The sequence below is a fragment of the Panicum virgatum genome, chromosome 4K (genome assembly GCF_016808335.1).
Source record: "Panicum virgatum strain AP13 chromosome 4K, P.virgatum_v5, whole genome shotgun sequence".
NCBI lineage: Eukaryota > Viridiplantae > Streptophyta > Magnoliopsida > Poales > Poaceae > Panicum > Panicum virgatum.
Genome location: NC_053139.1, coordinates 10,025,930 through 10,047,264, shown reverse-complemented (window position 1 = coordinate 10,047,264; position 21,335 = coordinate 10,025,930). Strand labels below are relative to the sequence as shown.

Genomic DNA, 21,335 nt, shown 5'->3' with positions numbered 1-21,335 from the left:
TGGGCTAAACTGCTGCTGTTGCTGTTGCTGTTGCTGAGGCACTGGAGGTCTGAATCCTCCTTGTTGCTGAGGCGGCCTAAAGACAAACCTACCCACTGGGGCATTTCTTTGTGGAGGCCTTGGTGGAGTATTTTGCACCAGGCGATACCTCGGTGGCTGGGCACTCGAGGGTCCCGTTGGTGCCTTCCGCTTTTTCTCAGCACGATGTGCAGCAATACAATCTTCCTGTGTAATGGCCATATTAACCAGCTCATTATAGGTATTGGGCTGAACCAAGTTTAAACGTTCTTTGAGCTTAGTATTGAGGCCACGACGAAAACGATCACGTTTCTTGGCATCAGTATCAGCATGATGGCCCGCATATTGGCACAGATGATTGAAGGTCTGTGCATATTGAAGAACAGTGCGGGTTCCCTGATCTAGAGCCAAGAATTCATTCAACTTTCTTTCAATTAGTCCTTCCGGAATATGATATGATCTGAATGCAGTTCTGAATTCCTCCCAAGATATGATATGTTCAGCAGGCTGCATTTCACAATAATTATCCCACCATATACGTGCAGGACCGCGAAGCTGTTGGGCGGCAAAGGGGGCCTTGTTCGCATCAATACATGGTACTGCTAACAAAGCAAACTTGGAATTGATTGTACGAAGCCAAGCATCGGCATCCAATGGGTCATCAGCTTTGCTGAAAAGTGGAGGTTGGGTACCAAAGAATTCCTGGTAACCCGCTGGTTGTGCCTCCCTTCCTCCATACTGTTGGCGTGGCTGATTTTGTTGCCCTTGGACTAGCTGGCGAAGCAGCTCTGTTTGCATGGCCATTAACTCGGCCAGATTCGACGGGGGTGGCGGTGGTTGCTGAGATCCACTGCCAGTTTCACAACCAAAGCCATCAGGCGTTCCGCGTGTATGACCAACCATCTGTAATCATGGAAGACATCCATTAGATACATATTTCTCGCTTCCAAAATCAATGGTACATGCAATGATCATACATTTGGATAAAACAAAATCAGCAAAAATGTAACTAGATGCGGTATAGCACAATGTGCACAACACATAAATGTGCAACCCACAAAAATCAAAACTGGTCAGCTGCTAGATAGCTTCATGCTCCATCGTATAGAGACTCAATGCTGAGAGCAAAGAGTAAAGAAAATAATCTATCAATTCGCTCTTCATTGCTATGTACTATGTTGCTAAACAACAGAGATCATAGAAGGGGTTGGACTAAAATTTAGTCTCACAGATTCAACATGCTAACATTTGATGAGCACATATGCCACAAAAATTTGCAACCTCTTGTATTCATCAAACGGCGTGAAGATGCACAAATAAAGAGATTTGCTAAGTAGAAAGATTATGATTTCCAAACTGGTAGTCGCTACTTATATTACATCCAAAGCAGCCTTGTTCTTACAACCTAACATCGCTTAACCTTACCACATATAATACAACAAGTGGTACTCCTCCCTAAGGCTATTTTACAATAACATCTTCCCTATATACATATGCTACAACAAGAGAACACAACTATCTAGGACAAGTCTAAGACGCCTAGAAGTCGTCGAGGTTGCCCACAGAAGAGGCACTGCCGGAAGAAGAGTCGTCCGGCTGAGGGTTAGGCTCAGCAAGTGCGTGCTCTGATTCTAAGTCAGATACTCCCTCAATCTCCTCTGGGTCCTCCTCTGCTGCTGCAGGCTCAGCTGGGGCATCTAGTTGCTCCTGGAGCATACCAACATGTGCTAAAGCATCAGCCCAATCTGCTTGCAGCTCATTCACCTGCGCCTGAAGAAAACCGATAACTGTGTTGCGCTGCTCTATCTCAGCACCATACTCCATAGCCTGATGCTCAAACTGTACAATAGCAGTGTCCCTCCCAGCAACGGCATCCTGAAGTCCCCCAATCTGAATATCCTTCAGACGAAGGCCTCGCTGAAAACTCTGGGCCAAGTCTATCACCTGGTCCATGTGTCGCTGCTGAAGTATCTGGTAGTGAGACTGAGCATTCATATATCTGACTACTGCCTCGATAGTCTCATCCGCTACATCACCAATCAAGTGCCCAAAGTGTGTGACCCTGAACAGCCACTCTGCATTGCCAGCACTGACTGCTGGAAACAAGCCAATAGGATATGCTGCTACCTCCTCGGGATGGTGCTCACAAAAAGTGGTGATAGCGTTGAGAGCTGCTTTCTCAAACGCATCCACAAGACGATACCCAATCACCTCGATCTCAATCGATGGCCACTCCAAGGTGGGGTGCTGAGGAATGGTCATCTTAACTCTGTTCTTCTTAATTCCATCCTCCGAAAACTGGCGTCCCGTGTACTGGGGTGGATCTGGGTAGTGGAAGATACGAAGTGAATCCCAAAGAATCCTCGGAAAACCCTCCCAGTACAGACAATCGGTATGAGCATTTCCCTCCTTATCCCAAAAGATCTGGGAACAAGTCGCCATCTGAATCAAAAAGGATTCAAATGTGAGTAATACAATTATCTCAAGACTTCTCAAATAAAGCTTTAAGAAGACTGCGGTAAAACAAATGTGATTCTAATTCACAAGATGATATGATTCCAAACTCAAAGAATAATAAACCACAATCGGTACTGGTTCATCATTTGAGATTCTAAGGAATGAAAAGATCCTTATAACAACAAGATGGGGCTTAGGAGGAAGGCATGACTCGAAACCATATTTTTCATCTAAGGAAACCTAAGCATTTTACTAATATGCTACTAACATCAGAGTTTCACTCACTCATGTTTTAAGCACACTAACACTTATCTTATAAGGATTCATACTAGAAATTCCTTAACAAGCTCATGTAGCAACTTCAAGTACTAGGAACAAATCAAACATCAACTAGATATGCATGCACGTCCTGTTCGTTCCTCACAAGATAAACAATTGCCAACTATCGTTGGGCTTACGTGGTTAGCACGGTGGCATACATAAATACGGCTCTCCCTATATAGCTAGTCGATACATTCTAACCGTTCTTATCTTATCGAATCGTGGTTAGCGTACCTGCAGAAGATTGACAAAACATATATATATAACCCCAATGAACCTTTCATGCCAGCACCCATGAAAGCGTTCCCAAACATTACCGCTCACTATAGAAGCGGCAGCCATACAATTTCCGCCGTATGGCCAACGTTAACATACGCTACTCAGAGGCGTATTCACAAGTTCCTTTACTCCCAATATAGTCGACCGAGGTCGGTATATTGGCAGTAGCTCAAGTAGGCCACTGCTTGAGCACAGCGTTCGGTTCGCATCGCCGACGGGAAGGTCAGACTCCCTCAGCTGACTGAGCACACTTTACTTCCAATATAGTCAACTAATAGTCGGTATATTGGAAGCACCTCAAGTAAGCCACTGCTTGAGGGCAGCGTTCGGCTCGCATCACCGACGGGAAGGTCAGACTCCCTCAGCTGACTGAGGATCCTTACCATCTTACCTCACGTAGGTGCGTCGTTACAAAAATTAAGAGTTGCTTGTGAGTATGGTTTGACAAAATATAAAGTGCTGGAAGTCAGATAACATAAACCATACAAAAATAACCACCTAGTAATTCCCATAAATTCCGTAGGACTTTACGTTCTAAACACAACTCTTAACGAATCCAACGTATTTTTCCGAAATTCTTTATGGTTCCAATTTTATATGGAAAGCGATTTTTAAGGTTCCAACACCTCTGGTATATGCTTGTAGCTCTGATACCAGCTGTGGCAGAACCGCCTAAATTATCCCGGCTCAAGTGCGTAAACCATCACCATAAAGGCAACATTAGCTTAAACGCACTTCAAACGGAACAATTTTTGGTCTGTCGGGTAACGTCCCGATACAACCACCGATTCTCGGATCGAACAAGCATACCCCGCACGAAGGCGAGTTCAGAGATATTACAACCACAAATTTACAACACAGGCATATTAAAGATTACAAACCAGTTCAAAAGATTATTACAAAACCAACTTAAGTAATACTGTTATACAAAAACATAAGTGTAGAATCAGAGTTTAAAACAGCGGAAGATAAAACACGACGGCTACAACACGTCGAAAAAGGATACCAGGCTAGCCCAGGCATGGTATCACTCGTCATAGTCATTGCCGGCCGAAGACGTATCCCACTCTACGGACCAGCCAGAAGGCAACGAGCAAGGATAGGTTAAGCTAGCGATCTGATCCTCAAAAGTCATACCTGAAAAAGGGTTTCAACAGCAAGGCTGAGTATTCTAATACTCAGCAAGACTTAACCGACAACGGGTATAAGTAGCCCACCTTAGCTAGACTATGCAAGGCTTTGTAAGGCTCTGGTTTTCCTTTGCTGAAAAGCAATAAAGAGTAGGTCCTTACTTTCAAGTTTTAGCTTCAAGATTCTAGTTGATTAACCATTCTATGTATGCATCTACTAACCAAACATGGTGGAACTTCTAAGCAAACATCAAGATTAATAAGAATATTGTTGCTCTTATTACTCTGTGTGGCAAAGAGATCAAGCAGTCTCATTTCATCGTGAGAGGCGGACGATTCTGAATCGAAATTCAACCTTGCAAGGGTAACCTAGCACACACGTCTGGAATACCGTCGGGTCATTCCCAAACAACCGTTAACCTTTCTTTCCGACTTGTGGATAGTGCCACTCTCCCCGACTACAGGGCTCCAAGGCCGAACCTTGTCCCTAGAAGTCGTAGTGTTGCGCAACATATAATAAAACCTATCCCTACTGAGAGAGTGGGAGGTATATCCACTCCCCGGTCCAATCGGCTACTAGGCTTGCCGCGTACCATATTTACGGCATGTGACTAGTACTTTCAAAAACTTAACCAGCACTACCACACACCGCGACCTTAGCAAGTTCATCAACACAGACGGGGTCTCACATAGGACATGATATCGACACAACCCCGTCCGTCGTCCTTATATTGATAACAGAAAGTAAACAAGCAATTCCTATAAAGCTCGCGAGTGACAGGCAATCACTCGACTTTTACCGTTCCTATAAGCTTAGCAGATAGTCGAACTTAGGTCTAGTGTTCAGTACATAGGTTCCTAGGATCATGCATCTAGGGTTTCAATTCAAATCCTAAGAACTGTAAATGCACAAGTAAGTAATAACAGTAAATGATAATAATTTGAAATATAGGTTATGTCCGGGGCTTGCCTTCTCGGTAATTGCTAACTATTTCAGCGCTAGGCTCTTCCGAACTTTGGTTCGGGGCTTCAGTTAGTTCCGCAGTGTTCACGTGAGCTTCGAGATCACCTCCGTCAGATTCCGGGATCAGCTCGTACGTCCCGTCCGATAAGGCAGTCGTGTCTATATGCAATGCAAGAACAACATTAAAAACAAACATGGGTAATCGTTTATAGAGTAGTTAAATAACAAATTTAACTACACAAGGCATCGTGATCAACAACACAAAAGAAGTTAACTAACTTCATAAAAAGAGGGGTGGTGATTTTTCTATACAATTAAGTCATGGTTTGTAAATAGAACAACAACTCAGCGTACAAAAAGTAATAAAATCTACCAAAATTACCCTAAACAGAACATTAACATACTAAGCTACCGTGCAAAAATCATGCCAAGACATGAAACCATTTAATCACAATAAATCATTCATGCAGGCAACACCTAGCACAAGCTTGAATTATACAGACTAAAATATAGCAAAGTAGAAGCTCAAAATTTAACAGGAGATCTACACAGGGATGATTTATCTACTGTGAATTTTTCATGATTTAATCTACACAGGATTAATTCTGAGAAAATAAACAAAACAGACATCAGTTTAGCAAGATTAAATTTTAGCTCCTGTTCTAGCCATGAACTAAAGCTCAAACTTCCTGATCAAGCTAATATACTCCATATGATCACTCAGGAATATTTTCAGGATTTAAAAAGAACAGAAACTATTTATCATAAATAAAGTATACTAAACAAGGATTAAAACAAATAAAAAGCTACAACAAAGAACTGATCATGAAATTTTTATAGCAAAGCTAGTGTAACAAGAGTGAACTACCACCAAAATTTCAGAGCAATAACAGCTTTCAAGTATCACATAAGAAAAAGATTAAAGAACTAGTATTTATACACCTAGTAACACAAAACAACATCTACAGCAAAAACTTGCAACTAAAGCCTAACATATTATAGTTCTACTGCATAGAGCTCTTCAAGAGGATTCCAAAACATCAAGATTTGCTAATTTACGAATTTTCTACGAATTGATCTAGAATTTCAAAGTTCACTGAAAAATATTACAAAGCAGTCCTTAGTGCACTATTCACATGAGTCTAGGTCTATTCAAATAACACCCTGAAGTTTTGTTTCTTCCACCCCGAGGTCCCTGGGCCGGGTCAGAGAGAGGGGGCGGCGGTTGACCGGTCGTTTCCCGGCGAGGGGCTCACCGGCGGCGAGGGTGGAGGGGTGCGTGAGCTTCACGGGTGCAAGGCGCACCTCTGGGTGGCCTAGGGTCGCGGGGAGAGGCTCGGAAGCGGCGGCTCGGCGGAGCAGGGCGGGTCGGCGGCGGAGGCGAGCAACGGCGAGGGTGCTCCGGTGAGGTTTGGGCGAGGGGAAATGGCCTGGGAGCTGCGCGAGGTCGAGGCGGTGCTAAGGGTGGGGGATGTAGGGGTGGAGCGGGTCTGGGGTGGCGGCTCCGCAGCGGGGTGGAGCTCGCCGGGGTTCAAGCAGGGCGGCGGCGGCGTTCTGCGGCGTGGGAGCGATGAGAGAGCGAAGGGAAGCACGAAATCGAGTTCTGGGGCTCTTGTAGTGCTCGGGCGCTCGCTAGAATAGAGCGGCGGGCTCTGCAGGGGATGCTCCACGGCGGCGTCGCGGTGGCGGCCGTCGGGGAGGTTCTGGGCGCGGCGGGGGTGCGTGGCGAGGGGTGGAGGCTCCAGCGCGAGGCAACAGGAGGGGGAGGAGCTCACCGGCGACGCGTGGAAGCCAGCGCACGGCGAAGTAATGGCCGGGAAAGCCGGGAAGGCGTCGGCGGGCGGCGCTGTCGGTGGCCGGCGGCGAGAAGCAGAGCAGGGAGGGGGAGATGGTCATAAGGGCGATTTTGCAATTTCCAAAAGTTCCAGGGGCCTTTCTGTAAACAAGCAATAACTTTTAAACCAAAGCTCAAATGAAAAAGTGCCCAACATGAAAGTTGTTCAACTTTTCAATATCTACAACTTTGATGTTGTGCAAAAATTTATTTGACCAAAGATTCAAGAGCTAAAATTAAAAAATCATTGAAGGGATTTTGAAATCTAGGAAATTTGTCTTTTTCAACGTAAATTCACTACAAACATAGACTTACAAGCAAAATTGGTTGCCATGCAATAAATGCACTGAAATTTTGCACAAACACCCTCCATAAAAGCTATAAACACAATTAACTATAAAAAGGACCTTGCATAAAATCATAATTACACATATAACCTTTCATAATTACAAAAAGATCCTTTTTAAGTAAATCAAGCACAAGATGCATAGCAAACCTACACCATTACTGTGCAGGCACCTAATTAAAATACTGTGTAAACACCCGGGGTGTTACAATCAACTTGTTACTCTTGGGAGTTGCCGCTCCCTAGACGGCTTGGAGAAGTGGATTTCGTGGAGCACCTCCAAGGAGATTGTTGAGGAGCCCCGATTTCGGTTGTGAGAGGTTTTGTGCTCACCTCACCGGAGTGGTGAATAGCAACTCTAGTGGAATCGAGGTGTGGAGCGGTTTCTTGTTTCAAGCCGGCTCAAGATCAAGAGGTTCTTGATAGAGGAGCGGTTGATTCTTGGAATCCACCTCAACGTGGATTAGGGGTGACCGGCAAGTCATCGACACCACGGGATATATTCTTGTGTCAAGCTTGGTTACTTCTCTTGCTCACTTTTATTCTTGTATTTACTTTGAGCAATTTACTTTACTAGAGCTTGATTTGTGTCTTGTCACCCTAGGTTGCAAACTAATCTAGAGAGAGTAATAGCATAACATAGGGCTTTCCTTTGTTACTAATTAAATTTCTCTAGTGTTATTGGTTTTAGATTTTAAACCACCTATTCACCCCCCTCTAGTCGGTGTTCTTGATCCTACAGCGTGGCTCGTGTGACTGCCCTGGACAAGCAGCTCAAGGAGCGGGATGTTTTCTTGCATGAGATACGGGACCGTCTTCTCGCCGCTCAGACGACTATGAAGCAGTACTACGATAAGGGTCATCGCGATGTTGTTCTGCAAGTTGGCGATTGGGCTTGGTTGCGCCTTCATCACCGTTCCGCCGCCGGCATCGCTGACAGGGCCGCCGGCAAGCTGGCCCCGCGATACTACGGGCCCTACTTGGTGCTTGAACGCATCGGCGATGTGGCTTATCGGTTGCAGCTCCCACCTCGCGCAAAGATCCACAATGTCTTCCATGTGGTCTTCCTCAAGAAGCATCAAGGTGATCCTCCTGCTACAATGGTGCCTCTTCACCCGGTGGTGCATGGGCGTGTGGTGCCTACGCCAGATTCTGTCAAGCGCGCATGCCTGAATCGTGGCGTCTGGGAGCTCTGTGTTCGCTGGGTTGGCCGCGACTCGTCTGATTCTACTTGGGAGCCACTTGATGAGTTCAAAGCGACGTATCCAGAATTTTAGCTCGCGGACGAGCTGTTTCGGAAGGAGGGAGGAAATGTTGTGGACGCCTTTGTAGGCATCCAGTACAGGCGCAAGAAGAAAGGCAAAGCGGCCGATCCTTCCTCTAGTGGCTAGAGTTTGTTACTATTTTTAGGAGATTTGTTTTATATATTATTAGAGTTTGTTATGGAAACTTGTAATTGTCGTGCTATATAAGAGACACGGCTGGAACTCTTGAGGTTTAAGCAATAATAAGATTCAATCTACTCAGAGCCTCCTAGGGAGGGCGAGTCTATCGAGTCTTAGCTTACCAATACATCCGCTATACCAGAAAATAAATTGTCCACTGTTGGATTGCTAGGGAACTAGAAGATTACCTTTCACTTCTTAGATGGTAGAGTTGTTGGGATCTATATCCCACTTAGAATGTGGTCCTTGTTTGTAGCTCTGAGTGACTTGACAGAAGCAGCAAATTGGAGTGAACAAAGACAAGCTTATTAGCAGTCTTAGCATTCAGTTTATTCCTCTTTGCACTATGGATATATTCATAAGTGCTACAAATTCTCTTGGCTCATGAACTACTGATTGGTTGAGATAGAATCCTCACTGCTACCTCTGCTAGATTTGGAGCCTTCGAGCCATAAGCTTCCCACCAATCAATTGCATCCATATTGTATCCATCTAGTTTCATAGCAGGCATTGCGTACATTCCCTTCTTGGAAATGAAATAACTGAATTACTCACCAAGAGCTGGCTTTTCAATATGTCTTGGATCATAGAATTTCGGGGTGAGAGTAAATGCTAGACTGTGAAGAGGAATATTCATCTTCTCCCAACGTGCCATGATGATCTCTTCAACCTCTGAATAGTCCTGCTTGTGAGGGTTGCCATCTTGGGTTATTATGTCTTTAATCTCTCCAACCATCCTATCCATTCTTTCAGATATTTCTCCCATTTTAGGACCTTCTCCATCGTTGAACCTCAATACTAAGTATATAGGCCCTGTGATGGCAAGGATGTTCTCAACCTCATTCTAGAAGTTTTCATCATTGATTGTATCAACAATGGCCATTGTTTGCTGATGATGATCATTGCTGCAGCTTTTCACCCAATCTTTCCATTGCTTGGTTACCACGGTGGTGATAAGTCCTCTTCCTATAACAAGCCTTTCCAGTAAAATATAATGTGTACCAAATCGAGTTTACTGGAAACAAGGGTTGCTAGCAAACTTGATTTGCTAGACATTATATTTTATTGGAAAGGCTCGTTACAGTAAGAGAAGGACTTGCCACCATCGTGGTAACCAAGCAGTGGAAAGATTGAGTGAAAAGCTGCAACAATGACCACCAGCAGCAAACAAGGGCCATTGTTGATACAATCAATCACCGTGTTCGGCTGCACCACTTACTATTGCTGGACGGCTGCTAGGCCGATTCCAGCTGCTTTGAGCAGCCCAAGCCGTTCAGCTGGCCACCAATAGCCGTTCGGCTGGCCTACATCACCGGCCAAGTGCCACGGTCGCTCGTCCGCCTCCCATTTTGCTCCCTCAGTGCCCTGCTGCAAAAAGCAGCCGGCCTGCTGCATTGCTGCCTCTGGCTGGTATACCTTCAGCCGACAACAGCTGGGAGCAGCCGAAACTGCACCAGCCGAACACGGCCAATGATGAAATTTTTTGGAATGAGGTTAACAACATCCTTGCCATCATAGGGCCTATATACTCAGTATTGTGGTTTAGCTACGGAGAAGGTCCTAAAATGGGAGAAATATATGAAAGAATGGATAGGATGGTTGGAGAGATTAAAGACATAATGACCCATGATGACAACCCTCACAAGCGGGACTATTCAGAGGTTGAAGAGATCATCATGGCATGTTGGGAGAAGATGAATATTCCTCTTCACAGTCTAGCATTTACTCTCACCCCAAATTCTATGATCCAAGACATTGAAAAGTCAGCTCCTAGGGGTTATGTAAGAAAGGCACCACAGAAAGATCCAGATGTCATGAAAGCAGTGCTAGAAGCTGTTAAAAAATTTGGAAATGGTGATAATGAATAGAAGATTCTCCGTCAGCAATTCAGTTATTTCATTTTCAAGAAGGGAATGTACGCAATGTCTGCTGTGAAACTACATGGATACAATATGGATGCAATTTATTGGTGGGAAGCTTATGGCTCCGAGACTCCAAATCTAGCATCGGTAGCGGTAGTAGTAAGGATTCTATCTCAACCCATCAGTAGTTCATTAGCCGAGAGAATTTAGAGCACTTATGAATATATCCATAATGCAAAGAGGAACAAACTGAATGCTGATAAGCTTGTCTTTATTCACGTTTATTTGCGGCTCCTGTCAAGAGTCATTGAGAGCTACAAACAAGGACCACATTCTAAGTGGGATATAGATCCCAACAACTCTACTATCTAAGAAGTGAAAGGTAATCTCTAGTTTCCTAGCAATCCAACAGTATACTATTTATTTTCAGAAAATGTTAATCACATGCCTGTGATATATGTGGTTGTAGGAAGTCAAATAAGGATCAGGAATTTAGGATTCAGAGTCAGGGAGTTCAGGATTTTGGACTCATCAACCATGTATCATGCTGCTGTTTTTTCTTGCTTTTTATCTTGGAGTTTCAGACATTTAAACCTGTAGGAAAGTAGGATGCATATAATATGGTCAATGTATTGCATTGAGCCCCTTGGGCGGTATATATAGGAGTACATGGCTTGGAGGGCAAGTAGCCTCTCCTAGAGATAAGGAAGGTTATCTCGGAATTACAATCAATCCTAAACTAACCATATCCGGAGTTGCCTAATATACTCTAACATCCCCCCGCAGTCGTAGCGGTAGCAACACGAACGGTCAGACTGGAGAATAATGGAGACGTACCCCCCTGCAGTCGGAACGCCGGTGCAAAAGCTTTGACTGGAGACTCATGCAGATGATAGCCCTTTAGTGCCGTAGTAGCCGAAGTCGAGGTGGACGTGGTCGAAGCCGTGGAGGGGGCGCGGGTCGAAGTGTCGTCGAGGTGCTTGAGTACACAAACTCAGCAGCTTCTTGCCGAAGACAACAGTAGGACAGTGCGGCGGATGATGATGGTAGACGGCGCGGTTTGCGACTTAGGTCACGCTCAGAACAGGGGTGGCGACGGCGCAGGTTGCAGCAAGTGTCGCGTTCAGATCAGGGGTGGCGACGACGTCTTCCTTCAGGAACTCGTGAAAGTGTCTCGCGTCGTCCTAAAGATGGCAACGGGTTGGGTTGGGGTTGGGTGGAGAATCCGCGGACCCGCCCCCGAAACATGAGAAGAAAACCCGACCTGGACCCAGACCCAAACCCGACGGGTCCCTGAACCCGATGGGGCCCCTGAAACTCGATGCAGAAGAGAAGAAGGGGAATGGAGAGATGGGTTGCGTTCTTGGGCCGAGTGGCTGGACCGGTTTCAGCCCATGCGGGAAGTGAAGGGGGAAGGGCCGAAGGAGAGAGGAGTGGGCTGTGTTTACGGGTTTTGGGTCCCCGATGGGCACCTGCGGGGGAGATTTCAAACCCGACCCCATCCCGCCCTATTTCAGGTCCCCGAACCCGCAAACCAGCGGGGCGAAATATGGACCCACCCCCGCCCCCGGCCCCGATGGGTCTAAAACCCGCGGGTTTCGGGTCCATACCCGCCCCGCTGCCTTCCTTACGTCATCCCCGTTCCTCGTTTGGGAACGAAGTTTTAGGAATTCGGAATGCCGCGTTGTTCCGCGTTCTGTGTGACAGCCTCTGAAACAATGTTAGTTTCTCCTTTCAGGTAGATGATGTTAAATCTAAAGGAAAGGATGCATTGCAGCCTCGAGCCGATATGATTAAGGAACAAATAGCTCCATTAAGAAGCTGGGTAAGAAAACTTGGTCACTATTCTTGTACTTCTGGTTAGATATTTACTAATTGTATTTCCCTGCAGTACATTATACTTCAGTCTTAATCAAGTCTGCTTTGTGGTGTCGATTCCTGTGAGTTCTGAGATAGTTATTTGATATACCTTCCCATGTTCTATAACTACAGGCTGCAGAGATGTCCCGAAAATGGCATTTTGAAGGTGATAAAGAAGCTAAGGAGAAGTCGGTCATCATTAGGGAGCTTTCAAGAGCACTGGGGTCTAGGGCTCCCCCTAGTTGATCAACAGTGAGTGATAGGCAGTTGTTGAAACCACCATTATTAAGTCATCCACTTGTACCCCTCGATGTAGTTCCATATGTTTGTGTATACGAAAGCAGTACATATTGATATATACTGAACAAAAAGCGTGCCCTTCTGCTCTGTGTGAGGCCTACACCTATATCTATATGTTATTATATGTGGAGCCTTGTTCAGCGACAACATTGATGTTCTGATGTGGTTTTTATTTTTGGATAAATATGTTCTGATGTGGTTTTTATTTTTGGATAAATATGTTCTGATGTGGTTAGCGGAAACGGCACAATATGCCTGATCTCTAATGTCTGTTTGGGCTTTGAATGGACGGGGTCCATATATTGAATTGATCCTTGAAGTCCTGAGTTTTGCTCCCTCACCCAAACATACTCTGAAATGATCCAAAGAGGTACATGGCTCTGGGCGGAGCTGGGGCCTGGAGGGTATTGGAACTGTTGTTACATAACATAAGCTATGAAGTTTGAATCAGCATCGGAGCGCACAGGCTCTCCTGAAACCACTATTATCAGCGCTCTTCCCAAATGGGAAAGTTATCAGTAGAAATCTTAGACTCCGTTGTCAACTACCTCCTGCAGTCTGCAGCACGACCGATGTATGTTTCGTTGAATTTGCTTGTTTTTCCGCCAATGCTTACACATTTTGATTTCATCAGTTGCTGTTGGCGTTAACCTTTTTGCACATACTATCTTGAAAATCCTTGTGCCATGCAATAGCGGGATTTATATTACACAGATTTGTAGCTAGGGCTCGTGGTTGAAGGCACCATCCAGGCCTCTATGATGAGATGCTAAATGCTTCATTTAGTTTAAGTTCATCTTCAACTGGCAGTCTGGCATCAAGTTGAAAGCTCAACAACACCAGTGCAGAATCAGCACTCTGCAACTTCCAACTGAACTTTTCAGAATGGGGGAGTGTGTCATACCATTATAGATCTATACATAACAAGCAAGCACATATGCACTACAAAATGAACATCGTGAAGGCAAGACAACTTGGCGCATCCAGACCAGCAAGGTAGCATAAAAGTGGACATTTTTTTTAAAAAAAAAGGCAATCGCGCACTACATCAGACATTGTGTCAGGCTGTCAGCAACCAGCTACAAAATTGTATCACGTCTGCAATGCAAATGCAAGTAACCTGCAACAAACAATTGCCACAGATTTTTTTTGTTTCCCGAATGCCATATGTGAGTAGCTAATATTACATTGATGGCACATAAATTTCTGCTGAATGATTTTCTCAAAACATGGCATCATAATCATCCAAAGCATCATTGTACTCCATGAGCTTCCTCTTGATCTTTGATGAATCCACCCAGGTGATGAAGTCCTCCATGTTTCTGGTCACCAGAAAGGCTGGATCCGTAACTGTCTCTGGACCTACACGCACATGCCCCTGCTCAATGTATGTTACCGCCTCTTTGTGGTGCTCTGCAAACTTGAGATTCACCATTACTGTCGCCAGTCTCCGCCTACAGTAATTTGGCACAAATTTAAAGTAAGTGGAAGGCAGTATACCATGTTGTTTCTTATTAAGTATAATATTGTTATCTAAGTGGTTAGTTAAAACTGAATTACATACTCTAGAACATGTAGGCCTTAACCAAGCACGAAAAAATAATTGAACTGCAATTGGATGGCTGATCAAAACACAACTTTCAGAAAGGCTTGCGCTGATTGAAAGGAAGAAGATTGCCACATGTGAAAGAAATACCTGCAGAAGGCACTAACTGAAAGATTCTCGCATTTTAACAGGCTCTTTTTTGTTGGAATAACACCCATATTATATCTGAAATTTTAGAACATCCGTCAGGTTACACAAATAAGGAGATGGGTAAAAGTACAACAAACAACGTCTGAAAAAAAATGCAAATACTAAATAGGACAAACATTACATGATTTAGTAAAGATGAAATAGGTTGAGATACCAGCAACAAACACACTCAACAAAAAAAGGTATCATAGTGAGTTTCATGGTATCCATGCCTGGTAGTGAGCTAGTCTGGAAGTCTATAATCGTTTCTAAGAAAAGATGGCCATTGCCATGCTCAAGGGAAAAGCACTAGCGCAGATGTTAGCATGTGCCTATTATGCCCAGTGCAGGTGCAAGAAGTCAAGTCCAATCGCAATAATAAATACTGGCCATCCCCATGCTCTGAAAAGCTCATAATCTCAGAGAGGGTTATCCAACCAAGCTTTGCTATACTTGCACTAAAGCATCCTGCCGTTTGTGGGCTTACTGCATACAGGTGAAAATCCATGCAACTCTACAAGAAATCTACAATCCAAATGCAGAAACAAGTTGTATGGCTTATGTCCTATAAGGACGTAATGTAATCTTAACAGTCCAGCTCAAAATTCACAAAGGCATGGATATATTATCTCACAACCAAGTGGAGAAAAGTGGACTGGTAGTAACTTACAGCTTATCAAGCAGCATGTCTGTCATTTCGATTCTGAAGGGGTCTCTTGGGTCCATCTGCTTTATGATGTTAACGAGCTTTTGCACTATTAAGCATATGCCATTGTACCTGTCAGCCCAATCACAAAACTTCAGTTAATCCTTTATGGAATGTTTCCTCTTCCATTCAAGGTCAACATAACGCAATCCTCCAACTGATTCGGTACCAACAGCAAAACTGATTTAACAGTAAAAGCAGGGTGGGGTAGGGATAGAACAGAAGCTTTACTTCTTGTAGTCGTCCCTCTCGACGAGGTGGTAGCGCTGGGTCACAAGCGCCTCCCGGTGGCCGCCCTCCCTCTTGTACTCCAAGAAATTTGTCCTCTTGAGGAGCTTCTTCTCGTGGAACTTGAGCTTCCTCATCTTTCAATTGAAGCAAGCCGGGTATCACAGCCGGCCCAGCGAAACAAATCCCCCCTGGAACAAAAAGTGTTTCTGCAAGATCAAGAACAAGCAAGGCTAGGGTTACTTGCCAATGGAAGAAAAATAAGCACAAATGGAGATGCCGCAGGAAGCGCAGGAGAAGGTCTACCTGTCTCCTTTCGCCGCCGGCGAGGTCGGAGGAGGCGCAGATGTGGCGGGGGTAAGGGTGGCGGCGGTAGGGGGCGGAGGGCAAGGATCCACCAGTTATATGAAACCTCCAGGTGCTACGGTGCTCCTATGTGAGCCGACGGATCCAACATGGACGCACATGATCTGCGCGGATTTATTCCAACCTAGAACATTTTGCACATGGCCCCAAGAAGAAAATTCCACGCAGCAATGAAGTCCTTGTTTGTGGCATATTTTTGAAAATCCCCCTAAATTACTTGATATTGTTATTTGATGTCTAAAGCACTCCGGATCTTTGGAGGTTTTGAAAAAAAGGTTACTTGTTAGCTTACCGGCCTATGCAATCATTTGGTTACCACATGTTAGTAATTTTGTTGTTCTTTTGGTACTTATAAGATAAACTAACCAAAGCACAGGCTGAACCTGTGGAGTCCATTTCTGATCCTGCACAGTGCACACCACTAGGGTAGATAACTTTACCAATTACTAACAAATTAATATCTTTATACGGTGGAAATGATATATTAATTTTGTTTTTTCCTCCAGATTTCTTGTGCTCATCTTGGGATACTCAATTGCGGCCTGATGCTTCCCTCCACGGAAGCACGAAGTCCCTCCGACAAAATGCCACTCATCAGCGACTGCTACCTGAAAGACTGTTCAAGAGTTGGCGACACTGTCCCTATCAACACGTGATTGCTAGGTATGCGCACACAAGTAATGTGGAACACACACGCTCATGAGGGTCCCAATATAGTATAGACATATCCATTCTTGAATATATGACATCATTAATGCTTTTTAATTGTTTGACTATTTATCTTTTCTACAAATATGCGCCGTAAAAGTCCTCAATAAATAAATGTACAAGTTGAATTTAATGCAATTTTGATTGTAGATCCAGTGATGAGATCATTAGTTACTAGTTGATTAAATAAATATTGTTGGTCAAAATTTGAGAAAAAATACCAATGTTGTCATATCTTACTATTACTAATTTGAAACTCCTTTCAAACCTCCACGGGAAACCACGTAGAATCCTGAGTGGATACTTAAAAAATAGAGAAATCATAGAAATTCTCACAAAAATCAGAAACACTCGGTCATCAATTCGATAACTCTAACTATAATAGTCATTGGATCTGATATCTTTCCTAATATATTACTCATGTCCGCCATTATAAAAATAGATTAAAGTAATATCTAAACATGTATCTAAATTACCCACATCTGCCATTATAAAAAAAATCTAAAGGAACTCCCTAATCTTCATGCAAATTACCCACTTATGCCATTATAAAAATAATGCAAATAACACGATAAATTTGCATATAAACTATTCAATTATGTCATCATTAAAAGTAAAAGTAACCCCTAAATCCTAAATCCAAATATTAAAGTGCACCAATATAAAATTCTAGAGCTCTTTTACAATGATTGTAAAGTACCAAAGGGTACTTTCAGGTACTTATTTCCTTGAATTTTTTTTTCTGACTGTTGATCTATGGAAATTAAATTGAATCAGTACTTGGTCCTACTATTTTTGGTACTTGGTCCCACATTTTGGAAGTACCAGATACTTTACCCTAGGTACTTCTGGGTACTTTCTACCTTCACCACCGTAGGATTTTATCAGATGGACGACTCCTATTTTTTCAACCATTGTAAAATTTCTCAAAATTCTAAATTACTATTTCTATCATTATTAATATATTATTTATGTAAAAATACTATCCACGATATGTGTCACCATGTATTCGTGTATGATGTAAGAGATAAGAATATCAATTCACAAACAAATAATTCAATTAAATATATATCAAATACACTTGGAGGTGTGAAGCAAAATGAAATATATTGCAACTAGATAATGATATATGTATTTTAGAGTATGTGTTACAATATTTAATTGATGAAAGAGGGCATGGGATAGTATAATTATTAGCTATAAACCTTATTTTATATTAATTTTTAATTAGCCCGCGCGAGAGTACGGGTTGATAGGCTAGTAATTAATAATAGAGATGTCATGTCACTTTTATATATGGATGTGATATAAAATCATAAGCTAAAGACCCACTGTCAATGACCTTATTACTTAGCGCCCAAATGCTTAGATCAAGGATTTGCTCAAGTTGCTAAAAACTGTTCCCACTATCGAGACCTTTTATATTCATCCGATCGATGCTGTTGCGAGTGCGTTGGATATATCTACGCACGCCAATCGAACTCGTCAGGAAACTAGCTGAAGACATGTCGACGCACGAGATCCTGAAAAATATGCCAGACATGCTGCATGCATGAATGACTGCTCACATCAAACTTGGACAACAGGACATCCAAAATTGGACATGAACACATGGTACATCTGTCATGATATATAGATCTGTCAGGCACTTTCAAGAAATATACTATTGCAGAGAAAAGATACACCTAGCTATTCAATTCGAACTCTATAACTATGGCCTTGTTTAGATGCGCCGTGTAAAATTTTTGAAAGAGAATCTTTTCATATTTGAAGTATTAAACATAGACTAATCACAAAATTAATTACAAAACTCATTTGCAAACTACGAGACGAAACTAACAAACTTAATTAATCCATCACTAGCATATGTTACTGTAGCTTTATTGTAGCAATTTAATATCTAATCACGGTCTAATTAGGTTCATTAAATTCATCTCGCAATTCACAAACAAATTATGCAATTAATTTTTTTTATTTCGTCTAGATTTAATTCTTCATGCAGGTGCCACAACATTCTTTTGGAATTTTGAATTTTGGATCTAAACAAGACCTGTATACTTAAAAAAAGGCGCTCAACTTCTATAAAAGAGAGCTCATATTGGATCTATCGGTGAACTGTTACTACCCTTCTCCTCACTACACAGCTCTCCTGTGTAACAGCTTGCTTTCTAAAGCTAGTAGTAGTGCCATGGCCTTGCACATGGTTGCAGGGGAAGGAGAAGACAGCTATGCCAAAAATTCCAGACTTCAAGTGTGTACTCTATTCCTATTTTACTATCTTGTACTATCAGAAGAGCTAGCCAAGAATTCTCATATTCTTATGTAATTAAGCTCGATCTATACTCCAATAATAATACTGATGCTGCGACGACCTATGCGGCAGGAGAAAGCTATGCTAGAGATTAGACCGGTGCTTGAGAAGGTTGTCACCGACGTGTGCGCCGCTGTGTGCCCACGCACGATGGTCGTCGCCGACCTGAGCACGTCGGGGCCAAACGCGCTCCGTTTCGTCTCCGACGTGATCCGTGTGACGGGGGACTGTTGCCGCAGATCACGCCGCGACCCGCCGGAACTCCAGTTCTTCCTGAACGACATGCCCGGCAACGACTTCAACAGCCTGTTCCGATCCTTTGCGCGGCGCAGCAAGAAGATGGCCATGGCTCCACACTATGTGGTTGGATTGCCAGGCTCGTTCTACACAAGGCTTTTCCCTGGCCGTACCGTCCATTTCTTCCATTCCTCCTACAGCCTCATGTGGCTCTCCCAGGTATTTTACCTACACAATGTCCTTCCTTGGCTGAAGATCCATACGTTGTTCTTTCTTATGTTGAAGTTTTTTCTCTGATCCTGTTGTGTAGCTACCAACAGAGTTGCAGACTAATAGCAAAATACACCTGAACGAAGGAAACATTTACATCACGACGACCACACCACCATCGGTGGTTAGAATGTACCAAGAGCAGTTCCAGAAAGACTTCCTGTTGTTCCTTAAGCTGCGGTCGAAAGAGCTTGTGTCTGGTGGGCAAATGCTGCTGACTTTCCTAGGCAGGAAAAAGAACAGTGTATTCCATTGAGTTCTCAACCATGTTTATTGATTACTTGGGCAAGCCATGCAGTCTCTTGTTGTGGAGGTAATTAACAAGTACTACGCGCACCTAGGACCCTGACACACAAAATAAATTTGTTTTTGTTTTTGCAAAATCACTAACCAACAGGATTCATCACCATTTGCTGCAGGGCATGGTGGAAAAGGAGAGATTGGACTCCTTCAATCTACCCATTTACGGGCCGTCAATCGCCGAGGTGACGGCGGTGGTGAAGCAGAGTTAGCTGTATGACATCAACCACATCCAACTGTTCGAGTCGAACTGGGATCCTTATGACGACTCGGAAGGTGATTTTGTGGGCGACACTGTTCAGAGTGGGATCAACGTTGCCAAGTACTTAAGAGCAGTGATGGAGCCACTGTTCGCGAGCCACTTTGGTGAGCACATACTGGACGAACTCTTTGGGAGATACGCGTCCAATGTTGCCAAACACCTTAAGAGGGAGAAGACCAAGTACTCGGTAATCGTTGTGTCGCTAAGAAGTAAACGCTAGTTAGTTGATCAGCTAGCTGAGGACCTGATCTGGTACGGATCGAATTGATTTTACTACTCCCCGTTGGTTATATCAGATACATTTTGTAAGGCACTGGTTAAGCAGACTATTAATAGCAGTACACTGGTAAAATGGATGTATGTTTCAATGTTTGTACATCCACTGGATTTTCGTTTTCAAAATGCTGAGACACAGCCAATGTGACAGAACTGCCAAATTAAAACTCTAAATTAAACATAATGGCCGTTATTTGAACACATCGGGCGCTTAAGCTTAATGATTTAATTTGGCAATCATTTCTCAACCCACGGCCCGATCGAAATAACACCGGTAGTCCCACGCGAAGGTGGGCGCAGATGGTACAAGCACGACATATACTTGAAAATACAACAATAACATGCGATAGAAATTTAAGTTTTTACAAACCGGGTTCAAATACACCAAAATTTGCATCCTCTAATAATTTACAAACCTCACATTAGAGTAGCCAAAATTCAAACGAAAAAGAAACTACAAAATACTACTCCAACCGGTTCTGCCTGCCTGCCACTGGCCAGACCGGTTCGCCCAATCGGTCAGATCGGCCTGCATGAACAACCCACGTAGACACCGGTCATATCGGTCCACAGACCGGTCAGACTGGTCCAACTCAACAGACAGGCTGCACGTGCAGCCATCACATGCACAACCTGCGGCGCAGCCATCACATGCACAACCTGCGGCCTCCTAGACTAGGGGTTTCGATCCACCACTCCCCACCCCTCTGCATCACAGCGGATAAATTTGACACAACAGGGGGCAGAAGTCGACGTCCTGAGCTCCTGAAATAATTTGGGTAGCAACAAACCTTGAGCAACTAATACTCAACAAGACTTACCCGACCAGTGGGTATAACTTAGCCCACATACCTAGACATGCAAGACATTTGGCTGGTGATTTATTTTACAGGAAAATCACTAGGATAAGTCCTTATTTTCAATATTTTGGCCCTGGATTCTATATAAATTAACCATAATCTAACATTCGCATAAACTATCTATAACAATCATTGTGGAGCAACAAACAATAATTCAATGTACTCATAATCGTAAATATCATTATCAAACCAACATAAAGCTACGATGTGACTCGAAGATCAAGGTGCCCATATCCGAGAGCGACTGACGGCGAATCGAT

At 43.6% G+C, this 21,335-nt stretch overlaps 2 protein-coding genes and 1 pseudogene across 4 annotated transcripts in view; 2 read left to right on the top strand and 1 right to left on the bottom strand.

Annotated features, from left to right (window-relative positions):
* LOC120703012 overlaps positions 1-13,017 on the top strand; it is a 43,854-nt gene extending 30,837 nt beyond the window's left edge. The window contains exons 4-5 of one of the 2 annotated variants that reach the window (XM_039987017.1): positions 12,395-12,481; positions 12,649-13,017. In XM_039987017.1, coding sequence (XP_039842951.1) covers positions 12,395-12,481; positions 12,649-12,762 — 201 coding nt within the window. In that variant the 3' untranslated portion in view covers positions 12,763-13,017. Of the gene's footprint in view, positions 1-12,381; positions 12,482-12,648 lie in introns of both variants that reach the window. The other variant, XM_039987018.1, reaches the window with a different exon arrangement.
* A 796-nt stretch (positions 13,018-13,813) lies between these two features.
* LOC120703011 (U3 small nucleolar ribonucleoprotein protein IMP3-like) lies at positions 13,814-15,943 on the bottom strand. Of its 2 annotated transcripts, none has more exons than XM_039987015.1 (5): positions 15,792-15,943; positions 15,489-15,694; positions 15,222-15,329; positions 14,513-14,587; positions 13,814-14,270 (listed from the first exon to the last, which is right to left on the bottom strand). In XM_039987015.1, exons 2-5 carry the CDS (start codon positions 15,620-15,622, stop codon positions 14,039-14,041), a joined length of 549 nt encoding a protein of 182 aa, XP_039842949.1. In that variant the 5' UTR covers positions 15,623-15,694; positions 15,792-15,943; the 3' UTR covers positions 13,814-14,038. The 2 variants fall into 2 exon arrangements, with proteins under 2 accessions (XP_039842949.1, XP_039842950.1); XM_039987016.1 differs by having other exon boundaries at positions 15,489-15,676; positions 15,792-15,922.
* Positions 15,944-18,747: 2,804 nt separating this feature from the next.
* LOC120701865 lies at positions 18,748-20,265 on the top strand (annotated as a pseudogene).
* The last annotated feature ends 1,070 nt before the right edge of the window (positions 20,266-21,335 follow it).